Source organism: Marmota marmota, unplaced genomic scaffold (assembly GCF_001458135.2).
Source record: "Marmota marmota marmota unplaced genomic scaffold, marMar, whole genome shotgun sequence".
Lineage (NCBI taxonomy): Eukaryota > Metazoa > Chordata > Mammalia > Rodentia > Sciuridae > Marmota > Marmota marmota.
Genome location: NW_026000185.1, coordinates 3041541 through 3062444, shown reverse-complemented (window position 1 = coordinate 3062444; position 20904 = coordinate 3041541). Strand labels below are relative to the sequence as shown.

Below are 20904 nucleotides of genomic sequence, written 5' to 3'. Positions count from 1 at the left end.
ACTGAGGTTCATTCATTAGCTGTATAATTATCACAAACCATGGAAATCATGCTTTAACAGAATTACAAATTATTGGTCCTCCAAGTTTCAAGTTATCTTCAAGTGGAGGAATATAGGCCTCAGGGCCCACATCCCACCCACGAATTCTTTCCATCATGTATCCAACCAAAGTTTCAGCACCTGAGGAGCTTCCAATGATGCCCAAGACTTGACCTCAGATGCAGCGAGAGACACGCTCCTGGGAGGTGCTGCTGTGGAGGATGATGGTCAGTACACCTATGGAGTGCACAGGTTCTATTCCCAGGACTTTTACGCATGGATGTGAGAGAGTGCTGTGGACGGAAATACAGGCTTGGAAATTGTACCTGTCAGAAAGCTCTGCAAAGAGGGAATCACACCATCGACTCATACACCCAAGAAGACCTACCTGCACAAAGGAGCCGAGTGCCCTGTGTACACAGGTATCAAGAGCTGGATCTGCCAATCGAGTTAAGATCTGGATATGGAGGGTGAAGCCTGGGCATTAGACATGACTGCTTCATTTCTTAGAGATTTTTAGAAGCGATGAACAGTGAACCTAAGCCTCCCAGACAATAGAGAGAGGGGGACTCTGTTTCCTCCATCAGTCAGCTGTGCTCCTCACTGGCCTTTGAACTGGATGCAAGTTGTTTCAACTCAACCCACACCAGTTTTCTCAAGATGGAACTGAACATGTCATGGGACCTGAACCTATCACGCTGTCATAGATATTCGTCATCCATATGGGAGAGAAAGCACTCCACCCAACGTTAGGTGTGCAAAGCACCCTGATTATTTTTTCACAATGATTTGTACTACAATTTTATTTAATTACCCAACAATCTCAATACTAAGTAGTCATCTTGTTCCTTTTTCACTGTGGATGCTAATTCCTGATAGGCACCAGTTTAAGGATCCAGTATCCAGACCCTAACAAGGACTGAGAAGACAAAATGAACAGACCAGAGAGGGTCTGGGAAGCTCAGTCTTGAACCATCTTTCATTATCTAGAGACCCCTCCTCGCTGACAGAGCTGTCTGGGGGATTCTGAACTCAAAGTGGCCATCTCTAGCACCATTTCCAGAGCACCAGAAAGCATGTCTTTTTGATAGAATCTAAACGTTGGTCATAAATCCACATTTAGGAAAAAATGAAACAAATATTACGTCAACCAAACCCAAACTCTCCTGTAAATGATGTGCAATTACCAATTAGCCTCCCTTCCTTTTGACATCAGGGCTCTGTCTCCTGCACCCTTGCTGCATCCTTTAGGAAGCCCCCCACCCCCTGCAGGTTTTGAACCCCTGGAGGGTGTTTGAGGGTACTTTCTGGAATGTGATTTCTTTGATATTCAGCCCAGCAGAGCCCTGGAAAAGGCCACGTGTGTTTTGGGCTCCTGTTAATTCACATTAGGGGTAGCCCACACTGGGGGGTTCTGGTCTGTTCTTTAAAAAAGGATGGCAAGCTAAATTTGGGGCGAGAAGTGCTTGCTGATTTAGATGCAGCTCCTGAGGCCCAACCTCAGGGGGTTCTCTCTAAACCACTCCTGTGTCTGGTTTGGAGCGAGACCCAACGTGCCAGGGCTCTGCTCCATTGCCTTGTTGTAGGGAGGCCCTGGGATGCTGGGAGTGGTGGGCTTTATCAGCTGTTCTCTTTTTTGTTGTAAGCCTCATTGTTCAGTTTAATGTCCTTGATCAAAATCTCTGAATTTGCAAGGCCTGGGGACGTACACAAACTGCCTAGGAAATTTAAAACGGGATCATTTTCCCGTCTCCCTGACAGTGCAGGCTCATCATCTCCAGCAGGGTTATCCCAAGGGTCTCTTCCAGGTACTAGAAGGAGTTGCAGAAACTACGGGTTCATTTGCATATGATTTGCATTCATTTACATAAGCCTGCACAAGGTCTGTAAATCTGAGCAGAGGTGATATTAAGGGCTGGATTCTCATTGCCTCTCCCTGGAAGACAGTCAATTGCTAGCAGGTCCTTCATTAGACATACAGCGTCTACCAGGAAGTAGGTCGGCGAAGGGTGGAAGGAAACCACCTGAGCCCAAAGACAACGAGTCCGTTAGAGAGAGCTCTGTGTTCCTTCTGCTCTTTCAGAAGGAAACCAAGGAAATGTTTACGGAGCACCTAATATTTGCCTAAAAAACTTTTCAGTTGGTGGGGATTCGTGATGGACAGCAGTTCCTGCTCACTTTTACCATTCATTTTAATGAGGTGGTTATAGAAAATAAGAACAAACACAGAAGAAAAATGAAAATTCAGGTGGTGTTAAACAGCCATGCAAAAAATATAACTGGCCATTGAATCAAAGAAAAACCCTTCTAAGAAAGGTGGGAAAGCAGCATACTCTGGGAAGAGTTCGAAGATCTAATGCACCAAGACAACTTTGTGAAGAGCTGCGTAGAGTTCTCCAGGCACAGGGGGCAAAGCCTGAATCCAGAATAGTCTTGGGTGGTTTTATTCAGATTGGAATGGCCCAGTGCCACTGTGGCTTGGAGAGAAGAGGACAGTGGTACAAAACGAACAGGCAAAGGTCAGAGGGTGTGGGCTTCTAGACCAAAGTAAGGAATCTGTGTTCGTCCTGGGTCCAGAAAGAAGCTGTTGAATTCTGAGCAGCAGAGGGACACATCCTAATCAACTTCTCACACATCACTGTGGCCACTGCAGTGGGGCCAGAGAGGGAGGGAGGAAGAACAGGGAAGAGCAGTTAGTGAGCTTGCTGTGGGGCATGTCTGGCAAGAGGTAGAAGTGTCCCGTCTGGGATGGTGGCGGTGGAAAAGAAGGGAAGAAGTTTTCTAGGCTCAACAGAGTATTCTCTAGTGGATTGCAAATCCCATATGAGGACCAGGAGGGAATGGGGAGAACTGTTCATCAGGAGTTATTTTGAGGGGACCAGGGGATGAAGACAGCTCATTTGACTTGGGAAGGAACAAGGCGTCAGGGTTGCGGAGATTAGAAGCTGAGTTTTCATGCCTGTCCTACCATTGAGAAAAGTCCCTGATGTCCCTGTGGTGGGAGGGGAGCAGGCTCATTTAGGGGAAAGGACAGGGACAGGAAGAATTGTGATATCTGCACTGATGCTCCTGCAACCAGCCAAGCAGAGGCATTACCTTTTGTAGCTCACACATTCCAAGTTGGATTCTTGCAGAGGAGACCTCATTGCTCACCTCTCTCAATTGGTGGCTCAGATGTGAGATGGCATGGACGACCTGACCAGGGAGAATGGCATTTAATTTATATTAGTCTTAAACTGACGGCGAATTTTCCATGAGTACACTTGGCAAACATATAGGCAGAGAGATGATAGGTAGGTAGGTAGGCAGATAAAAAATCCATGACAGATGGATAGACAGGCAGATAGGTGCCAAATCGGCAGGCAGACAAGTTAGTTGAGAGGTAGATACATAAGCAGTCGATAGATAGATAGATAGATAGATAGATAGATAGATAGATAGACAGACAAAGGGATGAATGGATGGATGGACAGATGGGTAGATGGATGGATAGATGGATGGATGGGTAGATGGACTGATGGATGGGTAGATGGACTGATGGATGGATGGATTTTTGGCCCAAATAAACAAGGAAGATGAAGGCAGATGAGAATAATGAGATTTCTGGACAGTCTTAGACACCTCTGAGAAATCCACTTCTTTAAGATAATAAAAGGCCATTGGCATTATTTCCAGTCTTTGACGGTGACATCAAAAGTAATAGTGTGCCCCAGGATTACCTACCAAAAAAACGTATGTAGGGGAGCTAATGAGGATGTATACAAGAAACAAAACTTGAGTTTGGGGATGAACAGGCTTCATCTCCATGGTCCAAAAAATAGGACCCTAAACAGGTGTGAGATGGAGAAATAGGGGCAGGAGAAGGAGAAGAATCACTAATTCCTCAGTTTGTGTGATTCCAGATATTTCAGCTTTCTAGACTTCCGTGAAGTACTAGGAAGATAGAAAACATTAAATATGTCTACACCTTGAATGCAAACTCACTGCTCTATTTATTTTTCTTGACTCCAAATAACTTGAGATGTGGGTGTGAGCCCCATGTCCCCACTTCTTTTTTTGGAAGTGGTGGAATTTCAGTGAGTGAAATTGAAGTCATTTTGCACATTCTTTAGAAACATGCTGTGAATTCTTTAAGGCAAAACATGGTGAGTGTGAAAGAGGAAGGTGTCACATGTAAATACTTTTAAAAAGCCTTAGAACTTCTTGTCCCCTTCTGTACGTCTAAAAGGGAGCCCAGGAGTCCCCATTAATACCTTGCAGGTGATCCAAGTTCTCTTTGAAAAACTTTATCCTAAGAATGCAAACCATTCAGCTCTTTCAGGTTAGAACTGAAAGTTCTCAGAAGCAACACATTTCTTAGAAAGTTCTGGATCTTGAAAGATCCTGGGGCCTCTGTTTTACTCAATGGATCTCAGGAACACCTCTCAGCTGCTCAGGGAGGTGCCTTACTTAGGCCAGGTAGAGAGTCAGACCACTTTCCGGAAAGTCCCATAGAGTTCTTGTTTTTGGAAATGTCTTCCTTCACATCCAGGGTCACCATCTCCCTTTCTCAGGAGCTTTGGTATTTGACTTTCTGCTCATGGACACAGGCAGAGCTCAACTTCAGCCTCCTCTGTTCTTCAAGAATCCTATAATGAGCCAGGTGTGGTGGTGCATGCCTGTACTCCCAGCAACTTGAGAGGTATGAGGATGGCGAACTCAAATCCAGCCTCTGCAACTTAGTGAGGCCCTAAGCAACTCAGTGAGACCCTGTCTCTAATAAAATATAAAAGAGTAGCTGGGGATGTGGCTCAGAGGTTAAGCACCCTTGGGCTCAATCCTTTGTACCAAAAAGAAAAGAAAAAAAAGAAGTCCTCTAGTGTATAGTCTCCCACTCCTGAAGACTTTCCAATAGGAAAGACCACAACTCCCAAAGATGGTCATTCTGAGGAGATGTTCCCTGGGTCACGTCCACGGGTCTGTAACCTGCGTCTCCACTTGTGAATTTTCTTGTCTGATCTTTTCTCGAGAAAAATTTCTGAAGGGCCAGGACTCGTTTTAAAGAAAACTTTCCATCCAAAGCATTTGGAAAATTACAGGATTCTGTTAATCTCACAGACAGGGTGTTTGAAAGTTACCTTAGATATCATGTGCTGATTAAGAATTTTTATGGCTCCTGGATGCATTAAAATATATTCCACACTAAATCTCCAGGGGATAAAGTACCATTTTCTTCGGTATTCATAAAGCACTTCAGAATTCCTCTAGTCCCAGGGTCATAATTAGGAATGATAATCGTCCAAGTATGTTATTGATATGGTAGAAAATTAATTACATCATTTTCAGAAGGTTCACCTGGAGCTGGCTAGCAGTTTCCATCCCATTAACTTGTGTTGGCAGAAAATCAAAGAAGGGCATAAATCCGTTTTAATGTATAGTTTTCAAATGCAAATATTTTAATGCATTCCCCAAATATATATTCTTTAGTTGTTTTTTTTTTTTTTTAAATCAGAAAAACCTTCAACCGGTTTGAATTGCGGCTACTTTGCAGTGATGAAAGTTGTTGACTCCAGGTGGTAATAACGCTTTTGCTTATTTGTTTGAAGGCTGGAAATTGAATCCAGTTGTGGGTGCCGTCTACAGTCCCGAGTTCTATGCAGGTAAAAACAAGTTCTCTTTGGCATGCTGCCCCCTTGGTCTCCCCTCTATGTGCTTTGCCTGCTGGTAAATAATGGGTTTTTGTGAAATAATCTGAACCCAGTGAATCCCTGTCCTAACAAGTTCTGAATGATTTCCTGGGGCAAAACCAACAGTGTTTAAAACCCTTGAAAAATTAAAGGTGCACTGTGTGAGTTACCGGGCCCTGATCCTGGGACATTTCACTTTGGTTTCGTCCCGAGAAAGCATTGAGGCTTTTGTTCAATTGCATTTGAACACAGGGAGAGGGGTCCATGCCCATCATTTCTATGTGCCTGGATGTGTCTTTTAGTCACTCATTTCCATTTGAGGTCGCATTTTCGTTTTCCTGGCAAAGCAGAGAGTCGGCCTAATTATGCCCATAACCCGACAGCCCGTGGGCCTACGTAAGAGAAGGCCTGTTTAAAATACTGGAAAGGATCATGCTGTCTTTCTTTCTCAGTTAACCAATGTCCCTTAGAAATTTCACTTCTCTCTACTTTGCCTTCAGGGTGTGTCTCTGTCCTCACCCCTTCCCTGCCCTGGCACCAACCACCCTCCAGAGGGAAACCACACTCTTGGGAAGCTCAGGGCCCACCTGGTGGGAGAGGGCTGCCCTGAGCATCAGGGGCTGAGGTTCCCTGTCCAGATGTGCGTGGCTGGGCCTGTCACTACTGCCCGGGGTCTTCTTGCTCACTGTCAAGTCTACACCCAACACTTAGAACCCCAGTAGTAGATTTGCCACATGGAAATGCAAAAAGAGTCTTCCTTTGATGAGGCTCTTGCTTCTGAGAGAGGAGAAGTAGATTCCCAGTTGATCTAGGGTCCCTCACTCAGCCACCTCCGACGGTAAGTCATGCCCCTGGCCTTCTTGCTTCTTGGGACACCCAACTTCTGCCATTCTGCTGACCCTGAGCCTCAGCCCTAGTGGGTGAGAAAGGAACACAGGAAGCCGAGCTACCCCTGCACTAAAAATTAAAACTGGATAACTCTGGAGTGGCTCCGTGTCAGAGCAGAGTTCTGGGTTTCAGGTCGGCCATATTTGCAGGTGCTCTTTGTGGGTGAGATTTACCAGGAGCCTGGACTAAGTCTGCCACTGTAAAGTGGAAGCTGTGTTGGCCCTTGTGGGGGAGGAGGGACACGGGACAGTCCATGGTTACAACATGGACCCCATCTCTCCCGAGAGGACACACAGAACAGCAAGGAGCACGGAAACTATACCCAGACGGCCAAGCTCAGAGCCTGGCTCCCCCGCTGGCCAGCAGTGTGGTCCTGGAAAGTTACTTAACCTCTCTGTGCCTCAGTTGCTTCATCTGTCAAATGGGGATAATGGTAGTAACCAGCTCTTAGATGTTTGTTAGGATTAAAGGGATTGACATCGTAGTTGTGCTGGCCAAATAGTCCAGCACCTTAAACACGTTTCGTAAATAAAAACAAACAGTTAATGCAACACCTCTCTGCATGGGGCCAAATGAGCTAAGAGCTGATTCTGACATACTATTCGACTGCAAGACCCTTTTCTTAATTCAGGAGAGAATTAACTCTTTCGTTCTCAGAATGTCATTCTGGGAGCGGTCAATTCCTGGGATCCGGGGCACTGCAGTCTGTTTAGGGGCACGTGGACTCGGCAGGTGTTGCAGGAGGATATCTTGTCCAAGCCTGTAGAGAGGTGACCTCTCCCAAGTGGTCTGAGAGCAGACGCTGCCCTGGGGAGGTGGCGGGTTCTCCGTGCACAGGTTTTCTCCCCTAAGTGATGGGGTCAAGAACAGGAGGCAGGAGGGCTTCCTGTGGGGGCTGGTGACGCTATGGGAATTGTGATAAAGGAAGGTGCACGTTTCGCGTCCCATGCAAGGTAGCTTCTGTCCTGCGTGGCCCTCTTAACCAGGAAGACTCCAGGGATTTCCTTGAGGTCCCACGTGTGTGTCTGTGTTGTTTAAGGGGACATTTAGATCGGAGCCACAGTTCCGATGGATGCACATGTACAGGAAGGAACTGGTGGTGTGCACTCCTTCTAGAGCACTGAGCAACATTCAGAGTAGCTCAGGGCCCAGCCTGAGGAGCAGGGCCGTGGGGGAAAGAGCAAGTGTCAGGGGATGATGTTTTCTGAGTATTTGGTACCTCCCCGTAGAGGCGCTGTTCTCTATACGTGACACATAGGGATATGCGCGGCCCTCAGGACAGTTTGTAAAGGAGAAAACTAAGGTACCAGACGTCTGTATTGCTGGCCTACAATTCACCGCTGGTCAGAAGCAGGCCACATCTCTAGATCCGGCTTTAATTGTCCCGGAGTTCTGTACATCCAGGGTAGAGGATTTCATAACTTTGGGGATGGATACAAGCAGCCGTAATTTCTCTTGTCTGGGTCCTGTGATCATGCTACCTCTCTGGGTCCAAAGCAGACACTTAAAAGAGGACACATAATCATTCTGGATTATTCCAAACCTTACCACCGTATCCCAGGGCGTGTCCATTGGGTGTGTCAGGAGAACCTTGTAGGAGCCTGAACAACGGAAGGTTTTTGCTATGAGGGATTCCAATAATAAGGAAGCAGAGCTTGGGAGAATAAGCGTTAGCTGGAGAAACCTAGGTATTTGTGCTTGATGCCTCAGATACCTGGATCACCTGCAAGGCCAGGTGATCTCTCTCGTCCCTATTTGTCCCATCTGCGTAGACAGAGTCCGTGATATTCAGAAATATGAGCAAACGTCTGCAGTTCCACCACTTTCGCACAGTTCCTTTGAAATATTTGAAGACCTACAAGCTCTGAGAAGCTAAGGAGCTTAACCCTCACATTTCAGGCACTGCCTGTGCGGGATGGATGGATGGATGCAGAGGTGGAGATGGGGAGGCATTCATCTCCATCTCCAGGCATAACCAGCATCTTCCATCTCTAGATTCATGACTGTGAATTTGTGGGGCATTTTACATTTCCCTAGCTATAAAAATAACTTGGCTTCCTCTTGCTGTTTGGGGTGTGTCTGATTGCTGAAATGAAGACCTTTTCACCAGTTGGCTTTGGGTATTGAGTAGGCCAGCCCTGTGTCTGCCTAAGATAGAAGGCCAGCTATATTAGTCATCTCTGTATGAAAGATGTTGTGTTAATGACAAATTTCATAATATTCCCTTAGCATAATTATTGATTTTCTGATGCTTATGCAGAATTAACAACCCAGCCTCCAATTGTCTCTCAGAATGGGGCGTGAAAAGTTCACATATTTTGTAAATTAAAATCAATATTTTCAATCTCTCCTAAAGGTAATTTTCCTAATTTAGTGGACTTTTCCCTAACATTTATTTTCTCTTTTAATTATAAAATGGCAAGTTATTGATTTTCGTGTATAACCTTTTGATGCCCCGAGTGCTTTTTTATTGCTAACGCAGGGTGGGTGTGGGGAAAGCAGTTCACTTCTTAATGAGGACCTTTAATTACCAGCTGAACAGTATTAATTTGCTTTGATAAATTATGACATTTGCTCTCCCTCACACACATTCCAGGGGAAGCATTTTGAAAACTGTTATAAAAGGCCTTTCATTTTGGAAGTTTTTTTTTCCTCCCCCCTACCCCCCCAAATTCTCCTCAAGTCATACCTAGATGAACTCTTTAAAATTCTTGTTCAATACCAGGCTTCTAAAGCAGATGTACATAAATCAGCATATCCCATGAACACATAGAAATTTTCTCCAAAGACAGGAGGGTGTTTTCCTCGAAAGCTAAGTAGCTTTGATTTTTTTTCCTGGGTCTAATCATCTGCAGCCCCCTTGAGGCATAGTCTCCAGGCAAATGTAATCAGTCAATTAGGACCCAGGTGGGTCTTGAAGACTTTGGCCTACCTTTTAGAGTTTCAGTATAACTGAGGGCTGTAAGTGGAAGAGGAATAGCTGTAGATGTGCACTCTCCATAGATACCTCAAGTTACCCAGTGTGATTAGAAACAGCACTTCCAGGAACCTGGATGTAGAGACCCCCAAGGGAATTCTTACACTGACCCTGCAAGTGTCCTTGCCGTCTAATAAACAGGTCCCTTTCCAAAACGAATGTCTTCTGCAGATATTCATGATACCTACCCAACAAAACTATTGATTTAGAGTACCTCCAATCTTCATAAATAAGTAAAACAGAATAAAAATAAATAACAGAAGGTTATACAGAGTTGCCGGCGTGGTCCTGACAAATGGCAAATTTATCTGTTTCTCAATTGCCAGCAAGATACACACCGCAGAGCTCCCCACACTACATCATCTCAGCCAACTCATTTCTGTGATTAAATATTCCATCAGTGGGGCTACAAGGCAGCAAAGCTTAACAAGATTCATAAGATGCACCACTTGAACAGACATAACTCACTTCCGTGGTGGGCGCACACCCCGCCTGCAAAGGAAAATTGGAATTGAGTTCGATTACTCCGTGAGATTCGATCAATAGGGAAAGGAAAGGATCTTTTAATGAAATGCAGATCTAAGACCTGGTTAGATCCTGACAGCAAGAGGCATACAATTAAAGCCCAAGTTAGAGAGAGCTGGACAAATCACATGGACAATGACGCTGAGCAGTATTAATGTCATCATCGTTATTATCAGGATGGGCGGGGGAGGTCCCGATAGGTACACTCCTGAAAATAAGAAGTTCTAGTTTTGAGAAAAAAGAATGACAGGATCTTAAAAAAAAAAAAAAAAAAAAAAAGGCATGCCTGACTGCAGAGACCCATTTGAAAGGTGTTCAGGTCTTGGAATGAGCTCATCCTGGGGAGGATCAGGTACCGTAATGAGTGTCCAAGAACTTCAAGGGCTGTAAGTAAAATATAAATATAAAGGGCTTAGTGTGATCGCTAAAGTCACCTCCACTGATGACATCCACGCCGGTCAGACATGGCCATGGACCACATGACTTGGCACCCGGCTAGGAGACGGGACGGTGGATGGGTCTCAGCTTGGAGTTTTAAAGTGAGAGGTTGGATATAGCACTCTGTGATTGCTTATCTCAGAAGGGCAGCTGCACTTGACCTTGGATTAGCCATACAGAGCTATGGGTTTTCTGTGGGCTTTTGGCCCTGTGAACCCTGTTTCATCCCAGAACTGGGTCACAAGAAGGCAGACGCAGGTCTCCCTCCCGTTGTCCTCCCACTTCCGTTTGGTTGAGCCCAATACCGTTAAGGGGATGGCCTCCACCGCACATTTCCGTGGACCTCCCTCCACTTCCTTTCCTGGGATTTGAATACAAGAGCATCCCCCAAATGTGGTCTTGTACAAAACTCTCTTTAACTGGGGTCCTGGATACAAGTTTGTTTAATTTGGAGGTTGGATTGGACACAGGGAAACTTGGCCCACAATTCGGGGTTCAAAGCCCACTCCTTGGGGTGCTCCTGTAGCCGCCTGGGAGAGCACAGAGTGGCCTTGAAGCGTACCTGCTACCACTTTGCTCCAATAGCAGCTAATTTCCAGACATCCAGAATTGCCTGCACCCGCCCAGAGCCCCAGCCTGGACTGGGCCAGAGCCGTGACCGTAAGAAGCTGCTCCTGATGAACAATGACCTTTGCTCTGTGATGCTTTGTACAATTTACACATCTGCCAAATTCAAATGCACTGCACTTCAGTGAACTGGAACGGGAGCGTCCAGATTTAAGTCCCCAAGCAAAGGATTTTCAGCCTGGAAATGTTCCACTTCAGAGAGTTTATCTTGTACATCTGTTTACCTCCGTCTCCCCTTTCGGTTGCAATTCACTCATCTCCTGCCTCCTCCCCACATCTGTCTTATCAGATTTTATTCCATCCCTGCCCACATTTGGCCTTAATTTTTAGCTGTGTCCTTCCAGGTCCCACGAAGGGAATGCAGTTGTCTTTGATGAAGGCTTTTTTCGTCTTCAGATAGGATCAGAACTTGCTCATAAGCTAACACAGCATTTCCTAAATCTTCTTTCTGTTGCATGGGAAGCCTATCAAGGACGACTCCCGCAAAGCCCCAAGAGTGGCAGGGTGTGCCTTATACAGGAAGCTCCACCTGTGGGCCTTGGGAAGAGGGGGAGTTCTGGGTGAATTCCCAGGGATGGTTTTAGGCTACCGGAATCAATACATTGAGAAGCTCTGTACAACAAACCCACCAGTAAGCTGACCCGGGCCCCTGTGCCTGGCACCATGCCGAATACTGTGCAGCTCCCTAGGGCCTCAGGAACTTGCTCTCCACTTGTCTTTATCATAGAAATGATGAAGTTGAGGCTTCATAGAGACTGTATCCCGCCCGCTAAGTCACAGATCTAGGAGGTGAAAAATCTGGTGATTATATAAAGGCTTTTCTTCTAACTAACTTTAAAGCCCATATTTTTCACCATCCTGCTTGGAGGCTGTCTCTGTAAGTTGAGGCAAGAGTGTGCTCTCCATATCTTCTATGCATTCGGTCTTGCAACGTAGCAACAACTAATAAAAATGTATTTGCATTTAGCATGACCTGCTGCAGGTCAGACTCCCATATGGAGACCTTTACGTACATGGCCGTAGATTAAATCCTTGCCGGTAAATGGCATGCTCTTCATTTCACAGGTAAATTAGAAATCCTGTGAACGTGAGTTGCCCAACATCACTGGCCTGGGAAGTGTCCGTGGTCCAGTCCCCTATCTATCTCAGTGACTCTAAAGCCCCTTTATTTTTCCCGACGTTACCTCCCATGATGCTTTACTTAACACAGTATTCTACATTAATGATTCTTAATTGGGAGTGGCCACCCCCCACCCCCCAAGGGAGCTTGGCAATTTCTGGAGACATGTTTTCATTGTCACCTCTTCAGAGGGGTTCACTGCTGACATCTTCTTGGGTGGAGGCCAAGAAGGAGGCCTCCTGCAGTTCACAGAGAATTGTTGGAACCAAAATGTCGATAGAGCTGAGGCTGAGAAATTCTGTCCTAAAAGAAGCACACCATTAAAGATGTCACACGTGCGCACCCAGCATCTTAACAAGTCTCATGTCCTACAGCTGGTGCGGCAGGAGCACCTGTCCTCATCCATGGCAGTCAGAGAGTCTTTTGGAAGTTATGTTGCTGTTATTTGACTCCAGCATGGAAAACCTTAAACTCTGTGGTTTCATGGGTGTTGGGAGTCCCCGAGCCCACCCCCAGGCTCAGAGATTTCCTAGGAGGCCTCACAGGGGAAAGGAGGGCTGTTAGACCCCCAGGTAGGGTGTACCATAGCAAAATGGTGCAGAATCGGTCAGCTAAGGGGAAGCATGTGCAGGTGCATTCAGCAGAAGCCAGGCCACTGCTTCCCTCGTCCCTCCTGTGGAGTCACACACATGTGCTTACCTTCCCTAGACCTGGCCTGTGACAGCACGCACAGGTTGGATACCAACCAGCAAGGCTCACCTGAGCCTCCGCATCCAGTATTTTATGGGGTCCATCACAGAGCATGCTGTACCCAGACCTCTAAATAAATGGGCAGTCCCCCTGAATCACACTGTCACCATGAATTCCCGGATCAAACTGGCCTCTTGCATTCTGAGGCTTCCAGTGTACAGAAAGACTCTGAGCAGACACCCACTACTCTAAGGGCTCAGCACACATTTCTCAGGAGCTGGCCGGGGCTGGTCCCAAAGGCAAGTGGCTTTTGGAAATGTGCAGGCTCAAGGCAGCCCAGACCTGCTGAGTGGACCCTCCCTGCACACAGGAAATCAAAGATAATGACTGACAGCTCAGAGTAGCTGCAGTGCTGATGGCCATCGTGCTGAGCACCATGATGCAGATGTAAGGCAGCTCCATGCTTGGGAAGAAGGTCAGGCCAGATTTAGCTACAAAAGAGAAAGGAACAGGGGGCTTCGTAGCCCAGAGCAGGACCATGTTGTCAGGGCTCTCAGCACTGCCGTCCATGTGTCCCTGTGCGGCCACTACGTTCTGTGCTATCCTGCAGAAGCAGCCACAGTCGGCACGTGAATGAACGGGAGGGCCTGTATTCTAGTAGGACATGAAGGACACTGGGATTTAAGTTTCGCCTCATCATCATGCATTGCAAAATATGCGCCATTTTCCCTGACCAGGTAAAAATGTGAAGCCATTCTTAGTTTGTGGGCTCTATACAACAGCGGCCTTACTTCTCTGATCAGGGCCTGGAGAGTCCAGATTAATAAACACGAAACCATAAGTTTAAGCTCAGAGAAGATTTTCCTTTTCTTATCATTTCTCCTCCTCCTCTTCCTCCTCCTCCATAATTTTAGTGTCTTCCACACTGCGTGAGCCCATAACCTTAGCCCACGTCACTCAGAGGTGTGACCTTCACCAGGGCAGAGCCAACGATGACATCCCTTATGGGAGAAAGGAGGGGTGGGTAGAGCGCCAGGACACTTCTCAACCTTTATCTTCAGAATCCACTGAGACATGTTAAAGAAAAGGAAAAGGCAGGTGCCTGGTCTTTACCCGACGCCGACTGGTGGGAATTTCTGAGCCAAGTTAAGTGTTTTCCAGAGGCTGAGAAATATTGATCTGTTCAGATCAGAGGGTCCCTCTACAGAAAGGTTGCTAAAGACCTGGAAATGCCACATAAAGGAATCTGGACCCTGGAATGTGTCCTCTGAGTGGTGGGCAGCCATCGAAAGCACTGTTGAAAATAACAATTGCCATCAGTAAAATCAAACAAGAACAAGTGCCCGGCAGCCAGTTAGCACCTCTCCACTCTAAACAAGAGCAGTCTTGTCACAGGGCTGTCGCTAACAAGCAGATCAGGACCCCAAGAGCCAGAAGAAGTGGGGTCCTGACAGCAGCCGCTGGGCCATCTCCCAGATTGTCTCCACGACCTAACTAGTGCCCAACGTGAAAGTCGTATGTGTTTTCATTCCTTGCTTAATCCAGGTCTTTTCCTAGAGGACAAAAATAAGTAAATTAAAAAACACCCATGATTTCAAACACAAGGTGATTAAATTTTTAAAGACGGTTTGCCTGTGTTACTATTCAATTGTAAATCACACACTCCTTGATATTTCCTTTCCACCTCTAGTGTTCTTATCCACATGTGTGATTGGCCTGGCCGATTAAGTTGTTGTGTAAACAGAGACAAATTGGCCAGATATTGCCTCATGCCCTGCGTGTTAATTAGACGCAGGTGCTCATTCTCCAAGTGTCAAACAAAGCCACGCCACTGCCCTGTGAAGAGGTAGGGTTGGGGGACCGGTTCACAGGAAAAGCCCCCTTGGATGAACTACATTGATGACAGTTAATGCATTTCTAGAACTTCTGCAGGACTGTTACAACCCATTGCAGTCGAAATATTGGTTTATGAAAAATTAATAAAGCCAGTGGAAAATGGAATTCAGAATCTGCACTAGCTATTTACACCAAAAGAACTAGCCAGAATTAATTATGCCGTATGCTACATTCTAATGAGTTTTCCCTTAAACTGTACACCATTATGGAAACTAAACAAGGATTATTCAAAGAATAATGCCAACGGCTGTTATTTTTTGGAGAGATTAAATTAGTTAATGGGTTACATATTTAAATCTGATGCAAAGGTTAATTGACGTACACTTATCATTGTATTGAGCCCTTTATCATTCTAAGACATGAACACCCCAATATCACTGATATTTTTTTCTGCAAAAAAAAAAAAAAATAACAATCTCTTTGTGATTCTAGTGTCTGTTTGGTATACATACAGTGTAGAAGACCAAAACCCTCTGTATCAGGTCTCTGTCGTTTTTTAAGAAGAATTTCACTAGCTGAAGTATTTTGTTTGCTTTTGGCCCATAGCAGAGTGTGTGTGTGTGTGTGTGTGTGTGTGTGTGTGTGTGTGTGTGAGAGAGAGAGAGAGAGAGAGATATCTAATTGCTTATTGATAAATTCGAAGGTCATGTTTATTCTCTGCTTGCATCAAGAAGCGGGGAGCGGTGGGGGTTCCAGGATTGTAAAGCTGAGCTGGGAAGGCCTTGGGAGGCAACTGGAAATGGGTCTACCTCCATTCCACAGATATCCAGAGCCCTCCAAAGCAGAGTTCCGTAATAGAATGTGAAATATTAAAAGGAGGACCTAGAGGGCAGTTCTAGGCAGATTTTTAGACTCTCAGAGCATCTTATAGGCTCCTTTTGTGAAGACGAGAGACAGACAGAAGAGGTCTCTGGATTCACTGCGGAGACTTGCCAATCCCACTGATTTCAGCTGAAGCACAATTTCTAGAAGTTTTCTTCCATCCCGAGCAGGGATGGCAAGTTCAAGGTCCTTGGGAGCAAGCTGGGAGGTAGGTAGGTACAGAGTGGCAGATTGGAGGAAGCATGCGCTTACTGGCTTCTCACCGGGTGGCCCTACCAGGCAGGCATGTGGGCCAGACCCATGTGGCCTCATCCTCACCTGAAGCCAGACATGGCTTGTCACTTCATGTCTTCCAAATGTAAGTGTTCAGCATTTTGTTAGTAGCCAAATGAAGCTTCGAGCTGGATCTCAGTTTGCTATCAAGTCCACAAAGTGTTGTAGTAGTTTGTGATTCTCAACAAGAATTATTATCACTATTTCCACGATTACTTAGAACATTTATTATCTACTATTTGCTGAACCTTCCTTACAGTAACACTTGATAAAGTGGATAATTTCATCCCCCTTTTACAGATGTAAAAGCAGAGTTTCAGAGATGTTTCATGATTTTTCCAAGGTCAAATGACTTAGAGCCAGTGAGGGCAGAAAACAAAACTAGGTTGTGGAGTATTTGAAGGCAGGTTTCTCCAGCTACGCTCTTAGCGCCTCCAGAGTTCAGGACTCCTCCTGTCTGAATGTCCTTCCTCTGGGTCTCCTTTCAGTCTCGCAAGTAGAATCTTCCTACCTTCAAATGATTCATTCTGCTCAGATCCCTTCTTGATTGGATCTAAAACACCACTTGGGGTTCTTCAAGTGAGCAGGAGGTTCTGGTTACAGGATATCTATACCCCGTAAGGGCCAGGTGTCCAACCAGAACCCAGCTTCAGGATTCTTAGAGGTGGCTTTATTGAAATGAGGATGGTGGCTAGTGGCCACTCCAGGTTAGCGTGTGTTTGATCACCATTGATAAGCAGAAGTAGCTTTGTGAGACATTGCCAACTTTGGAGTCAGACAAAGCCGGCAGAAATTTCAGTTTTTCTCAATTTTTTTTTCCCTCTGAGCTTCAATTTCTTCTTGGGTTTAGCAAGAAAACAGTGACAACGCATGTAGCGCCTCCCTGATGGAAACGCAGTGCCACCTTGGTGGTCACTCTTATTCCTGTTAGCTGCGGTGGAAGTTGCCTATGGAATTCCTAACATTTTACTGTTGTTAGGAGCATCTGCGTTCCCTGGTCACTTATTAGAAATACAGGCTCCCAGGGCCCAGCCCAGGTCTACTTGATAAAAAACTACACTTTAAAAAAGTCCCCTGGTGGTGATATGAAGCATAATAAAGATTTAGAAACAAGACCCTAGGATACCCCTGATCTCCATATAGGCATCATAATCCCGAAGTCTAGACGTCTTAGGAGATGAAATTTATTTCCATTGTTTTTGGTGTGGCTGAATTTCTAGACCTCCACTAATGTTCCACTCTATGGAACATTTTTTTTCAAGTATTTTATTGTTTTGAACAAGTTCAAAAGAAATGTCAAACAAATATTTTTAAACACATCTTTAACATTTTTTGGTTGTTTTTTAATAAAAACAAAAAAGAAAACTAGTTTTGGGCTGTCTTTATGAAACGATAATCCTCTGAAATATTTAGTGACAGCTTCCTCAGTAAGGGTCAATGGTCCACTAAGAGTGGTGTTCCAAGCAGTGAAGGAACATCAGCAAACTTTTTCTGCTGAGGACCCGATAGAAAGTATTTTGGCCTTAAGGTCTGTTTCAACTCCTTTACTCAGTTGTAGAAAAGCAGACACACAAGATTTGTAAATGACTGTATATGTCTGTGTTCCTGTAAAGCTCAACAGATGCGAAATCTTGATTTTCATATAATTTTCACTGGCCACCAATGTTATTCCTCTATTTTTTTCAAACTTTTAAAAATGTAAAAAAAAAATATCCTTCTTAGCTCACTAGCTGTGCAAATCTGAATGGTGAGCCCGATTTAGCTGAGGACTCTAGTTTGTGCACAGTTGATTTAGAAGAATGCCATCAAACCTCAATTCAAGGAATCTGGCTGGGGTGATTTTCATTCCACACCACAAGATCTGTGTGACCCTGGGCAAGATGCTACAGCATGCTTGGTCCCAATATTCTCATCTGTGAAATGATCACAATATTGACACCTAAGGTTTTTAAGATTAAGGCCATAATCCCAGTTCAGGGTTGAGCCTGGGAATTCTAGAGTATTCAGTAAAGAGTTGGAATTGGGAATTTGGAATTGTTATTATTATCTTTATTATATTGTGTTAAATATTTTCTGTTAGAGCAAGTCATTCATATATTAAAACAGTGCATGATTAAAGAGAAAATCATACAGAGATTCTCGGTACTCTTCTTGCAACTCTCCTATAAAGACAGAAATTTCATCAAAATAACTTTAGCAAAGAGGAAAAAAAGACAAGAAACAATATATTTATCTTATTATTTACATGATAGATTGGCTTCAGGGTTCCTTTCCTTGTGGGAATCTCCTGCTACAATTAAAACATGATTCAATTTGTAAGAATTAAATATACATGCAACATTTCCTTGCAACATCTGTGCCTAAAAGGAAATATCCATGCACTGAATGCTCTGCCATAGCCATTCAGAGAAGCACATCTTTCAGACTGGTATAAAAATATTAACTGTGGAAATATCCTTACATGGATTAGCTCATGCTAGCCCAATGTTCAAAAATGCATAAGTGCAAAAGCATCCCCAGCCCGCTTGGACTTTGGTGAATTTGTCAATGCAGAAACCTCATAGCAATCTCCCAGGCCTCTGAATCTAATAGAAGTTTGAGGCTTGTGTATCACTACCCCGGAACCCTCTGTGGTGCCTCACTGATCCTCAGGGCAGGGTTCATTCAAAGGTAGGTGTGTGTGTATTAGTTTGCTAGGGCTGCTGTAACAAGGTGCCATAGAGTTGGGGACTTAGGCAATTCTGGAGGCTGCAAGGTGCTCATGGGGTTGGTTTCTTTGACCTCTTTAGCTTATAGATGGCTGTCTTCTCTCTGTGACCTTACGGGATCTTACTTTCATTAGAAGGGAAGGATACCAGTCACTTATTTATGTGAGGACCCACCTAGATGACCTCATTTGACAATGAATTTTATCTTTGTAAAGATCTGCTCTTGAAACCGCCAAGCTCCTAGGGGTTAGGACTTCCACATAGGAATTTCCCAGGTACAGTTCAGAGCACACGCAGGGTGGAAGTGGGAGGCCCTCTTCAGGAAGGGAAACCAAGAGGGGCCTCCCTTCTTGGGAGGCCCTTCCAGAGTTCTGCAGAGTGTGAGGACTGGGCTCCTCGCCTTATTCCAAGTGCTGGAGCAACCACCCAAGTCCATCCTTACAAGACGGTAAGGACAAACAGGGAATATGGCCTTGGTGTCCACAGAAAGGCTGGGATCAGGTCTAGTTGGCCATCTGAATACCCTTCTCCTCTTCATCCTCCCGGGTGGCCTCTGGACCTTGCCCAGGAGCAGGGCATCAGCTGGCTGGTCACTAGAAAGGCAGCTTTCTCAGCCTCTGAATAGAGCCCTGGGGGTGGGCCTGGACAGCTACCCCTGAGCCTCTCTGCAGGGGATCTTCAGCTCTCCTGCCATCAGGAGAGAAAGAACGCATGGCCTGGAGATCCGGGCGCTGACTTTTCTCCGGCATTTCCCAAACTGCGGTCCAAAGTCCTTGAGGAGGGATCTCCTGAGAAGTTTTCAGGCTCCAGCCCACACCTGCCGACTCAGAGACACTGGGGGGCGGGGGCAGCATCTGGGTGTGACCACCTCTGGGGCTTTGATGAGGCCTATGAGGACAAGACCCATGGGGGTTGCCACCCCCTTCCCAAAGTACTGCCCTGCTTAAAAAAAAGAAAAAGAAAAAAGTTTGTAGGTTTGTAGGTTCCTGTTCAGCCCAGTGTCCATAGCTTATTCCTCCAGGTAGGACCATTCCCCTAATTCCATTCTATTTTTTTTTTTTTTCCTAAAAGGAAACAAGCTTTTAAAAAAAAAAAATCACTCTAGGATATTGGAAGCAGGAAGGAGCCATTGATAGAATGAGTCATGGCTTAGGAACCCAATGCTTGCTGTTCACTTAGCATTTGCCTGAATGACAACAAGGCTTTTGGTAAAAGAAAAATCATCCTTGCCTGGTTCTGTTTTGTTTTTCTTTCCTACCTATAAAGAAGGACTCATGCTGCCTGCCCCTTCCTGTTAGGGAGGGACAGACGCAGTGCAAATATCCTTTGGCAAATGTTGAACCGACAGTACTTTTCTATGGAGAATCCACACATCATTTCCAGCCTCGATGACGGCCACTGCTAAATGTTTTTCATTGTGAGAGCAACCTGGAGGAGAAATAGAGAATACATAGTTGACCAAAGTCATCATAGTTAGATATCATAAAAATGGTTCTAAAGTAGTTGTTAATTTATTTATCTCAGTGCATAATGCAGAGGAAGGCCCAGGTTGGTTTTCAGAATCATTCCTTTGTTTCCACATGTTCATCTTGATTTCTGGGCATTTGAATGCTAAAGGGAAAGCGTGCTTTTTTCTTTTGTTTTGTTTTCTGGAAAGTGCATAGCCCTGCAGAGGTGCCCCAGAGCCCGCACAGTGCCTGTGTGTAGTCCACTCAGGTAAACACCTGCCAACATCCTTGAACCCTGTCTTTTTCCTGCTGAGCTCCAGGGGCAGAGGGCCTATATTCACTCGGCCAGTGGCCTGGGGCTTTCCAGCCTCAGCTCTTTGGCTAGACTGAGAACACCAGCAAAGTGGGACCCCAGCTGTCCGGGTGACCGTGGCAGGCTTGGGAGCAGGCTCCGGTTATTCCCACATTGAGTTCCATCCCACTGCCAGCCACTTACACAGGCACTTGCAGCCCGGGCTGTGGATCATCAGCTGCCCTGGTCTCCTGTTTAACTGGGTGAGACGCCCTTAAAAGAACCAGGAAAGAAGGGGAAAATAAGGGAATGTCTTAGACACAGCTTGTAAATGCATCTGAACTTAAACATGCAAATTCACAGCTCTAAATAGGCACTCATAAGAAGAAGAGCTTAGAAAAAAGCACTATTTTTAGCAAAGAAAATAAAGATAGAGGGTTCCTTTAAAATGCATTATAATTCAGCTACACGTATTAATCCTTCTGACAGGTAGAT

General features: G+C 45.3%; 1 protein-coding gene across 34 annotated transcripts in view; it reads left to right on the top strand.

Annotated features, from left to right (window-relative positions):
• The window catches only part of Rbfox1 (RNA binding fox-1 homolog 1), a 1613147-nt gene that overhangs the window by 1517364 nt on the left and 74879 nt on the right, over nt 1-20904 (top strand). For all 34 annotated transcript variants that reach the window (XM_048790118.1, XM_015490752.2, XM_048790117.1 and 31 more), the window contains one exon: nt 5625-5678. In XM_048790118.1, the coding sequence (XP_048646075.1) occupies nt 5625-5678 (54 nt within the window). The remainder of the gene's footprint in view (nt 1-5624; nt 5679-20904) is intronic.